Source organism: Camellia sinensis, chromosome 7 (genome assembly GCF_055761805.1).
Source record: "Camellia sinensis isolate YWXY chromosome 7, ASM5576180v1, whole genome shotgun sequence".
NCBI lineage: Eukaryota > Viridiplantae > Streptophyta > Magnoliopsida > Ericales > Theaceae > Camellia > Camellia sinensis.
In genome coordinates, this window is record NC_138967.1 from 53,724,008 (window position 1) to 53,736,129 (window position 12,122).

Below are 12,122 nucleotides of genomic sequence, written 5' to 3' on the forward strand. Positions count from 1 at the left end.
TGTGAATGGAATGTAAATAATCAGCTCTTAGAGAGAGACGGCACCACCGTCGGAAAAAATAGAAAATTTTAATATTTTTATTAATTTTGTTACAGGTTTTACTTTTTGCGACGACAATATACTGTCGCAAAAAATAGAAATTTTATTATTTAAAAGAGAAATTTTATTATTTTTTAATATTTTTTGCGACGGCGTTACACTGTCGCCAAAAATAGAAAATTTTATATTTTTATACTTTCTGCGACGGCACCACACTGTCGCAAAAAATAGTGTTTTTTTTAAAAAAAAGACTATTGGCGACGGTGTTTTTTGCCGTCTCAAATAACATTTTTAGCGACGGTAAAATAGGGCCGTCGCAAAAAAGTCAAGAAATTTCAAAGTTATTAGCGACTGTATGGTACCGTCGCAAAAAGACAAAAAATGCCGTCGCAAAACATTAGCGACGGCACTTACCGTCGCAAAAACTTTTTGCAACCCCTGCAGTTGCGACCCCCCTCTTGCCGTCGCAAAAAGTCATTTTGCCGTCGCAAAAAGTATTAGCGACGGCATGAGGAGTATTAGCGACGGTATTTTACCGTCGCAAAAAATCAATTTTTTTGTAGTGTTAGTTTCGTTTTGTGTTCATCACTTTGAAGTTGTGTTTTTTATTTTTTTATTTTTTTGCTTTCGGCTTTGTCCACAGTTATGGCCGTGCCGTGTATGAAATATTGAATTTGAGCCACTCAAATATTCGGATTTATTTTATTTATTTTTCAATTAGAGGTCGACATCTTTATATTTCACATTATCAGGATATGATTTAGTCTAATCAAGAAGCTTCCATTGTTGTCAAATTCAATGTCACTATATTCTCGAGTAGTTTGAATTTTTGGTTCGACTGCGACTTTTGTTATAATTTAATTTATTAACTCTTTAATATAAAAAAAGAAAAATGTATTGTGTTTGGGTTTAGACCATCTCCAACGGTTAAGTAAAACCATCATCAAATTTGAATTTGGTGAAAAAAATAACCTTTTTTGCTCTAACAGTTTCATTAAACTAATATCAAAATGAGAACCACGCAAAAATTTCACCATACATTGTGCGTTTACGTTGGAAGTGAGTATCACGGACAACCAGCCAGACATCCCACCGGTTGTCTCACCGGTAGTCCTTGCATACAAAAAAATGCCAAGCTCCTGAGAATCAAGATGCAAATTTTGGTTTATCTGATTGTAAGGGCTTCGGTATGAAAAATACTAATTAACCAAAACTTGACCTAGAAGTGAGCCAATTTAATTTTAATATTTCCATTGTGGGATCTTTTATTTATTTATTTTTGTTCCTACTTACTTAAGCAGCAACACAGTAACAAAGTAATGAAACGTGTAATCCCAAGGCAAGTGACCGAATGGTAAAGTCTGGAGGATAAAATCTACAAGTCTCGAGTTCGAGTCACCCCTTGGGGCCACTAGAGGTTTTCCTGGTCGTTAACTTCAGGGTCCTCAGGATTAGTTCTGGCTTCTCTTAAAATCAGCGGGTTGGGGATACCTGAGTTATCAAAAAAAAAAAAAAGAAAAAAAAAAGAAGGTAATGAAACGTGTATTGATTACATACTGATTCTAGAAGTTGGTTGGCACTCAATAGATCAGAGGTTTTGACGGCCTCTGAGATTTGCTTGGCTTGATTGTCAAACGAATCTGGAAGAGCATCATCATCTGTAGGAAAAGTTGGAGCAGCGTGCATATTAAAGATGAGAATAATCAAATCTAAATGGTCAATTTCAAGTGGCAAATTTTTGGAGGTGATCCACAGTAGTTACCTCCTCCATAGATTTATGGCCATTTGAATTAAATCGATATATTGTTCGTAGAATGTCCATGATCTGGACTCCGAGAGGACAGACATCATCGGGTAAAAATTCGCTGCGCAACTGCTCCCTTCTAGTGGACAACTGAGAATTAAAAAATTCAAGATTAACAGAAATGGGGGTGCAGATTTCATAGAAGTTGCCAATGTAAAGAGCGATCTGCAGCGTGATTGTGGCAGTGGCCCTGTAGAAAGATGAGGGAAAAAAGAAATTGGAAACAAAATTGGAAACAGAAATGGAGGGGAAAAAAAAAAAAATTGGTGGCGTAATTGGTCGACCGGCCGGTCATTTCACCGGATGTCCCCATGCATTTGTGATGCAAGCAACAATGTTCGCCGTTGGAGTGACTCGTATCAGATTGAAGAAATAGCCTCTTTTTTTTTTTCTTCTCAGATTTGACGAAAAAAATAGTTCACCGTTGGAGATGCTTTTAGTAAAAGAAAAATAAATTATCAAATGTTTTTTGAAGAATAAAATAAAAAATAACACCTTGTTTGGTTTAGATTATATTTTTGAAAGTTGAGTTTTTTATTTTTTGTATTTTTAATGATTTTTTTTAATATTTTACTTTTGAGATGTACCTAATCTAAGTAAAATATTTGTGAAAATATATATAATAAGCTCAATAAATGTACAAGAACCAAAAAAAAAAAAAAAAAATACAAAATTTGTATTCTTATATCTTTATTGATTTTTTTTATATTTTATATTTTTGTATTCTTGTATATTTATTTATTTTTTAAATATATTTTTTAACAAATATTTTACTTAGATTAGGTTCATTTAACAAGCAAAAAAATTTGGTTAAAATATTAAAAAATTCAGTAAAAACAAAATATATTAAAAACAAAAAACGGAAAATTTCCCTATCAATCTCATTTTGAAAAATAGTGATCCGATTAATCCCAAGAATTTTTTTATAGACCAATTAGTCCCATTAATTTTGGAAAGATAGATTTAATATATTATTTGAAAATTGAATTTATAATTATATCCTTATTATTATTATTATTATTACTATTATTATTATTTTTTTTTTGGTGCTAAAAGGTAAGATAAACAACCTATGAGAATTAAATTTGAGATGAATTTTTATATGAGAATCTTTTTTATTTGGAATGACTTAAAATGTAATATTTTTCAAATATTTCAAAAGAAGTTCAAAAATGATTTCAAATATGAGATTTTTCAAACATTTCAAAAAGATGTGAGATTTTTCAAATATTTCAAAATGAGTACAAACATTTCTTAGTAAGTTTTGAGTAAATGCATAATTTCAATCTATAACACTTCAATATAACATTCAAACGTAAAATTCCAATATAAAACTTCAAAAAAATTCTTAATGTAACACTCCAATGTAACACAAAAAAAAAAAAAAAATAGTGTAACACTCCACTATAACACACAAAAAAATTCTGTAGTGTACTTTTTCCAAACGTAATACTCTAATGCAATACTCCAATATAATATTAAAAAAAAGAAAAAAAGAAAAAAAAGAAAAGAAAAGAAATGGGATTCTTCAAACTATTCAAAAAGGGTGTAGGATTCTTCAAACCATTCTAAAAGGAGGACAAAAATTCATTAGTAAGTTTTGGATAAATGTATAATTTCAAAGTGTAAGTGTTACGTTTGAAAAAAGTACACTAAGCAATTTTTTAGTGTTTTCATGTGTGCAACATTGGAGTGTTATATTTGAGATTACATTAATTGGAGTGTTACATTTGCAAAAAGTACACTAAAAAGTTTTTTTTTTTTGTATTTAATTGGAGTGTCATGTTTAAAAAAAGTTTAAAGTGTTACTGTAGCAGTTGATTTTGGGTGACTGCTTGAGCTGTCATTTGGTTGCTTGAGCGTGAATTCGCAGCTCCTAGTATTTTCACTGTAACTTTGCAAAAACTTTTGAGACCATGCGTTTACCGCTCGAGCAGTGGAAAGTTCGCTTGAGCAGCCTCTTTGTATTTTGGCACTTTGCTTGAGCGATGAAAAGTTCTCTCGAGCGGTCTGTTCGGGGCAGCAGAGTTAAATACATACCAAATCCATTTCTAACTCACTTTTTCATATCATCTCTCTCTCTCTCTCTCTCTCTCTCTCTCTCTCTCTCTAATAACCCTTGATTTCATCAAGTATTAGCAAGAATCAAATTTTGAGTCTTCATTAAAGTTGTTATTCACACCAAGAACTACCTTTTGAACCGATTGGATTGTGTTATTTCGGAAGTTCGTTGCATAGATCTTCATCTTTCACTTGCGACTATTGAGGTATGAATATCTTTACCTTTGTATATGTATACTTTGGTTTAAGTGTGTGTGAAATCTTAATGTGTGGGTGTTTATTGAGATGACTGATATAGATATCTGTATGTATATATACATATGGATTTGTGATGGTGATGTGTTTTGTGTGAAATTGATGATGGGTTAGGTAACCAATTTTGGAAGATTGAGTAAATAGACATGAGTTAGGGGAAATTAATATTTGGAAGGAAAATCAACAAATTTAATGTGTAACCCTAAAGATTGTTCTTTGATTTTGACTAAAAGGGTAATTGATGAGTAAAATTGGAGAGTCCAAGTGATTCCTTGTGATGTGTTTAAGATGTTATTGTTTTGGGAATGTGTTGAGGTGCCCATGTGCCTGGTTCGTGTGAGGACGACGAATATGGGAATGTTATGAGGTGTCCACTTGCCGGTTGTGTGAGAATGACGAAAGTGGAAGGTTTGAGGTGTCCACTAGCCATCCATATGAGGAAGGAAAAATGTGGAGATTAAATGTTGAATTGTGTGTTGTGTTGTAAAATTTGAAACTATGAAATTCATGGGTATTGATAGAGATCATGCATATTTTAAATGAAATATTCATATACTTGGTTAAATGTATACTTTGCTGGGCAATTGCATACTAACATTTTCAGGACATGAAGATTCATAACCCCGTCAATGAAGAAGAAGAGGACTATCTTTTTAAAAATCTAAATACTTGTGAACTTTGAAATTGTAAAGGTGCCGTTTGGTAACACTTACGTTTTCAATTTTCTGTTTATATTTACCAAAATTTTAAAAATTCAAATAAAAACTTGTTTGGTAAAATTTTTGATTTATAAATCAGTAGTTTCAGTTTATAAATTTAGCCAAAAAATAAAAACACAAAAAATGTGTTTTCATTTTGAGTTTTCAGTTTTTTTTTTTTTTTTTATCACCCAACATTAACCACCACCCGCCACCATTTTCCACCACCGTCTTCCGCTACCACCATCCACCACCACTTGCCACCACCACTCACCAGCCACCTGCTACCACTAGCCACCACCCGCCACCACCAGCCACCAGCCACCAGCCACCTGCCACCCACTCGCCACCACCACCCACTCCTCGCCGCCACCACCACCACCACCACCCACTTGTCATCCACCCGCCACCACCCACTACCTGCCACTACCATTCACTGCCCGCCACCACCACCCGCCACTTACTTGCCACCACCACTCACCAGCCACCTACCATCACCATTCACCACCAGCCACCCACCACCAGCCACCTGTCACCCATCCGCCACCACCAGCCACCAGCCACCAGCCACCACCCACCTGCCACCCACTCGCCACCACCACCCACTCCTCGCCGCTGCCACCACCACCACCACCACCACCACCACCACCACCCACTTGTCATCCACCCGCCACCACCCACTACCTGCCACTACCATTCACTGCCCGCCACCACCACCCGCCACTTACTTGCCACCACCACTCACCACCCACCTACCACCACCATTCACCACCAGCCACCCACCACCACCAGCCACCTGTCACCCATCCGCCACCACCACTCACCACTCACCTGCTACCACTAGCCACCACCCGCCACCACCAGCCACCAGCCACCAGCCACCTGCCACCCACTCGCCACCACTACCCACTCCTCGCCGCCACCACCACCACCACCACCACCACCCACTTGTCATCCACCCGCCACCACCCACTACCTGCCACTACTATTCACTGCCCGCCACCACCACCCGCCACTTACTTGCCACCACCACTCACCACCTACCTACCACCACCATTCACCACCAGCCACCCACCACCACCAGCCACCTGTCATCCATCCGCCACCACCACCACCCACCACCACCACCACCACAACCACCACCATCACCCATCACCACCACCATCACCCACCTGCCACCACCACTCACCACCACCACCCACTTGCTACTACTTACCACCCGCCGCCGTCACCCACCCACCCATCACCACTACCACCCGCCATCCACCTGCCACTACCACCCACCACCCACTCGCTACCACCTACCACCCGCCACTGTCACCCACCCACCCACCACCGCCACCACCACCACCCGCCATCCGCCACCCACTTGCTACCACCACCTACCACCCGCTGCCACCACCACCACCACCACCACCACTACCTACCACCCGCCACCACCCATCACCCGCCACCATCACCCACCCACCCACCCACTCGCCACCACCCACTACCACCAGCCATCCGCCACCCACCTGCCGCCACCACCACCACCACTACCACCACCACCACCACCACCACCTACTCGCTACCACCCACTACCTACCACCGTCATCCATCCACCCACCTACCACCACCACCCGCCACCTATCCGCCACCCACCACCACCCGCCATCGGCCACTCACCACCCACCACCCGCCACCCACTACCACCCGCTATCCGCCACCCACCTGCCACCACCACCCATCACCCGCCACTACCACCTCCCACTCACTACCACCCACCACCCGCCACCGTCACCCACCCACCCACCACCACCACCCACCCGCCACCAGCTACCCACCACCCACTGTCACCACTTTCCACCACCGTCTTCCACCGCCACTTGCCACCACTTGCCATTTCTCACTCTTTTTTATATTTTTAATTTTTTTTAAACATTTTGTCAATTACCAAACGCGTTTATAGTTTATGTTTTTCTAAAAATAAACAAAAACCAGTTTATAAAATTTTTGTAAATATAAACTGAAAATGTAAACGTTACCAAACACACACAAAGTAACTGTTGAACATCTTCTTACTTTTATTTTGAATTTTTTTATCTTTTGTATTAAGGGGCATAATAGTAAACTTAGAGGACAAAATATTTATTTTGAAATTTTCTCTAACTTTATGAACTAGAGCTGTATCTTGTAATTTTTGTAAATTGAATCTATAGTTCAATGAGAAAGATAAACATTGGAATGGAATTGTGTTGTGTGGATGTATGGAGTGTGTACTTATAATTGATTATTGGGAATTGTCTCTGGAGTGTTACAAATTTGGTATCAGAGCGAACCAAGTTGAATACCTGGAGCTCATGCGACGTGACTTTTGTCACACTGGGTTGTCATGCTAGGATGAGGGGTTGGTTGTCTTACTTGATTATGTGTTTATGTGATTAGGTGGGTATGGGGTCAATCCTCTAGGATATGACTTGTGTCCACTACATTCATCGAAGCCTTTTTGGAAAAGCATCTGATCAATGCTTTTTCCACTAGGAAATCCTTGAGCATCGTGGAATGAGTTGATATCTTGGAAGAGGGATCCATGTTTGCTCTATTTGTTTTTGTGCTTAGATGTTGAGAATGAGTTTAAAACTTAAGGAAGAAATGATGTGAGAAGTCATGGACTAGTAGGTGAATTTTGAGTTAATCTTGTCCACATCTACTCTAATATAGGATGTCTGGACGCGGTAGAGGTTGTGGCAGACCTCGTTGAGGCAATTGGGATATTCCAGCTCAACCAGAGATCCCTCCTCAAGAAGAATGGGTGGGTCAAAATAACATGGCCGCTGCACCGACCCAAGATGCTATAGGAGTGTTGGCTCGAGAAATGACCGAGGCTCTTAGGGAGTCAATGGATATTCTTAGAGCCGAGCAAGCGGCTAGGACTATCGAAGGGGAGACTAGGGATTCATTCTTGAAAAAGAAATTTTTTCGCTTAAATCCTATTGAATTTCTAGGGGTCATCGAATTGTTAAAGGCGGATGAATGGCTTGATCAAATTACCAAATCTTTTGAGATTTTAGATATTTGTGATGGTGAAGTTTGGGTGGCACTTGCCAGTTACCAATTAATGGGGGATGCCAGCTAATGGTGAAAATATGACAAGAGTTGAATTGAAAACACTTGGGAGGCTTTTTCTCATGCCTTTCAAGAGAAATACCTTTATCCTACTGCGAGCAAACGTTTAAGGAGGGAGTTTGAGGAACTTGAACAATTCGACTCCACAATGGCGGAGTTTGAGGCTACATTCACGAGTCTATCTTGTTTTGTACCTGACTTTGTAGCGACGGAAGAGCATCGGTGTCTAGAGTTTGAGAAGAGACTGAGGCCGGGAATTTTGAAGAAATTGATGGGGAACATGATCCGGGATTATGATAGATTAGTGGAGTCTGCGACACATGTTGAGATTATGCTTAAAGGGGAAGAGGAGAGTCGACCACTTAAAAGACAAGGGCGAGCTGGGTCACAAGTCCAATGCATGTCCACGAAGGAGTAATCAACAATGTTAGACTTCTACTCGTCCTCAGAGTTAAACTTTTGGTGGAGGTCACTCACCTGTTTGTTATCAATGCGGCTAGTCGGGTAATATGAAGAAAGCTTTGTCCCTAGATTGTCGGAACGGCCAGTGCTTAAGGGTTTCAAGTAGGACAGAGCCAGAGACAAACTCATCAGCCAGTTCAGTCTAGACAAGCGTCTAGAACTGTACATGGGGTCACCTCCGCACAGTTTGTGCAACATGTCTATCATTAGAGAGGTGATCATAGTGAACATAGACCCCAAGGGAGAGTCTATGGAATTATCGCATCTGAACAGACGACTAGGTCAATGGTGATGTGAGGTACATATCTTATGTATAATACTTGGGTCAATGTGTTGATAGATATGGAGGCATCTCATTCATTCATAGCATCTACATTTGCATCCATGTTGGGGTTAGAGGCTAAACCATTAGAATCTTCTCTTGTGGTAGAATCACCAGTTGAGGGTAAGATGGTTTTGAACCAAGGGTGCCGCGGATGTGTGATCAAAATCACTGATCCCCGACTCCCTTTTAGTTTGGTGTTGTTAGCTGTAATGGGTTTTGATGTCATCCTTGGCATGGATTGGTTGTACTCTTATCATGCCGTTATAGATTGTTATCGCGGGAGAGTTATGGTGTGTACTGCTAGTGGTGATTGTTTCTATTTTCTGGGGGATAGAGTTGATAGACTTTTACTGCCGTTATATGACTTTCGCAGTCAAGGCAAATTCACTTATCTTCTTGCAACCTTGATGAATAATGGGAACGGTGAAGTGCGAGGCGTATTTCCTAGGGTGGTTTGTGAGTATTTAGATGTCTTTCAAGAGGACCTCACTGAACCACCACCTCATCATGAGGTCGAGTTTTCTATAGACTTAGTGTCGGGCATGACCCTCATTTCCATGTCACCCTATAGATTTGCTCCAGTAGAGTTGCTTGTTTTGAAGGAGCAATTGCAAGAACTGTTAGACAAGGGTTTTATATGCTCTAGTACCTTACCTTGGGAAGTACCAACTCTTTTTGCCAAGAAGAAGGATGGTTGGTTCATTGTGGCTGTGGATTGACTACCGCAAATTTAATAGGGTCACGGTCAAGAATATGTATCTGTTACCCAGAATAGATGATCTTTTCGACCAACTTAAGGTTCTCAATGTTTCTCAAAGATAGACCCAAGATCGGGTTATCATTAGTTATATGTGAAAGATGAAGATATTCTGAAGACGACCTTTCGTACTCGATATGGCTACTATGAATTCCTTGTGATGCCATTTGGTTTAACCAATGCTCCTGCCACTTATACGGACTTGATGAATTGAGTTTTCCGAGAATATCTGGACAATTTTGTGGTCGTTTTTGTGGATGACATTCTTATATATTCACCATTTGAGGAGGAACATGAGTCATACCTTCACATTGTTTACAATTACTTCGGGAGCACAAGTTGTATGCTAAGTGTGAGAAATGTGAGCTCTGGCTCTCCGTGCTGAAATTCGTGGGTCACGTCATTTCCGAGAATGGGGTTACCATAGATTCTTGAGAGTGACCTAAGAACGCTTTTTGAGATCTACAATTTCTTAGGTCTTGTTGGCTCCTATAGGTGGTTTGTGAAAGACTTCTCCACGTTTGCTTCTCTATTGACTAGGCTATCTAGAAAAGGATTGAAGTTTGTTTGGAACGAATCATGTGAGAAATCTTTCTTAGAGCTGAAAGCTAGATTTACCACTGCACCAATATTAGTCATTCTAGAAAGAGGTTTGGGTTACAATGTGTACTGTGATGCCTCTATAGAAGGTTTGGGATGTGTTTTGATACAAGATGATAAAGTAGTGGGGTATGGTTCATGCCAATTGAAAACCCACGAAAGAAATTATCCAATTCACAACTTGGAATTACTTGCGGTCATTTTTGCTTTAAAATTGTGGAGAAATGATTTGTATGGGGAGAAATTTGAGGTGTTCTCGGATCATAAAAGTCTTAAATACCAATTTTCCCCAAAGGATTTCAATTTACATCAAAGGAGATGAATGTAATTCTTAGAGGATTACAATTTTCAATTACATTATCATCTCAAAAAAGCCAATGTGGTGGCTGATGCTTTGAGTAGAAAATCTGTGAGTACCATTGCTAATCTTGCAATTAAGGAATGGGAAATGTTGGGTGATTTGGATGAATTTGATTTGTATCTTAGTGAATCTCCCGAGCATGCCACCTTGTTTTTCGTCATTGCACAACCAATACTTGTTACTCGAGTTATAAAGGCACAATAGGATAACTTGGAAGTTGAAGCAATCAAGGGGAAAATTGCACAGGGGAAGGAGGAAAAGGGTTTGAGGGTATATCCTGATTCTAATGTCTGGTATCTAAACCGCCTCTTTGTACTTGAGTCGTGTAGAGGTGAAGTACTTTGGGAATTTTATTACTTCCGCATTGCGATACATCTGGGAGGTACAAAGAAGTACCATGACCTTAGCCAACAATTTTGGTAGAGGGGTATTAAGCGAGATGTGGCTTCATTTGTGTCCAAGTGTCTAACTTATCAACAAGTCAAGGCAGAGTATCAACGGCCAGCTGGGTTATTGCAACCTTTGCTTGTAGCCGAATAGAAGTGGGAACATATCACTATGGACTTTGTTTTGGGCCTCTCTAGAACACAAAGGGGCAACGACGCAGTTTGGGTTGTGGTGGATCGACTAAGTAAGTTGGCTTATTTTCTTGCTATGTGTATGGGTGACTCAGTTGATTACCTAGCTTAAAGAGATTGTCTGGCTTTATGGAGTTCTGGTGAGTATTATCTCAGATCTGGACCCTCATTTTACCGCATGGTTGTGGCAAAGTCTACAAACCGTTATTGGCACTCAGTTAACTTTTAGCACCCTCTACCACCCTCAAACCGATGGACAATCCAAGTGCACTATCCAAATCTTAGAAAACATGTTGAGAGCTTGTGTACTAGACTTTAAAGGTTCTTGGAAGAGACACCTACCCTTAGGCGGAGTTTGCCTACAATAATAGTTTCCTAGCTAGCATTGGGATGACACCTTTTGAAGCCTTGTATGGGCACCCGTGTAGATCACCGATGTGTTAGACCGAGGTGGGGGATTCATCTATGGTTGGACTGAAATTGGTTCGTGAGACCACCGAGAAAATAGCTCTCATTCGGAAAGGTTAATTACAACTCAAAATCGATAAAAGGGTTATGTCGATCAGAGGAGGAGGCCTCTATCATTTGATGTGGGTGATCATGTATTCTAAAGATATCGTCTAGAAAAGGTTTGATGAGATTTAGGCAAAGTGGAAAATTGTCACCTTGATTCATTGGCCCTTTTGATACTATAGAACAGGTGGGGGAAGTAGCTTATTGCCTTGTATTTCCACCGCAATTCTCCAGGGTACACGATGTGTTTCATGTCTTCATGTTCTACAAGTACGAGCTCGGTCCTTCTCATGTTCAGACTGGACAAATTTAGAGGTGGATGAGAATGCTTCATATGAAGAGACACTGATGAAAGTCTTGAACATCCAAGAACAAGTTTTGAGGGTCAAAGTTATTCCTTTAGTCAAAGTGTTATGGCACCACTACGGGGTGGAAGAAGCTACTTGGGAACGAGAAACTGAAGTTCGTGAGAAATACCCAGATTTATTTAATGATATGTAAACTTACTTGTTTGTTATTTTCGGATCGTATGTATGGAGGGTTGTAGAAGAAAGTAAATGAAAG

The 12,122-nt window shown here is 40.1% G+C and overlaps 1 protein-coding gene across 1 annotated transcript; it reads left to right on the forward strand.

Moving 5' to 3' along the window:
- The first annotated feature begins 8,766 nt into the window (after window positions 1-8,766).
- Window positions 8,767-12,059, forward strand: LOC145795815 (uncharacterized). Its single transcript, XM_082880727.1, has 3 exons — window positions 8,767-9,446; window positions 10,002-10,235; window positions 11,741-12,059. Exons 1-3 carry the CDS (start codon window positions 8,767-8,769, stop codon window positions 12,057-12,059), a joined length of 1,233 nt encoding a protein of 410 aa, XP_082736853.1.
- Window positions 12,060-12,122: the final 63 nt, after the last annotated feature.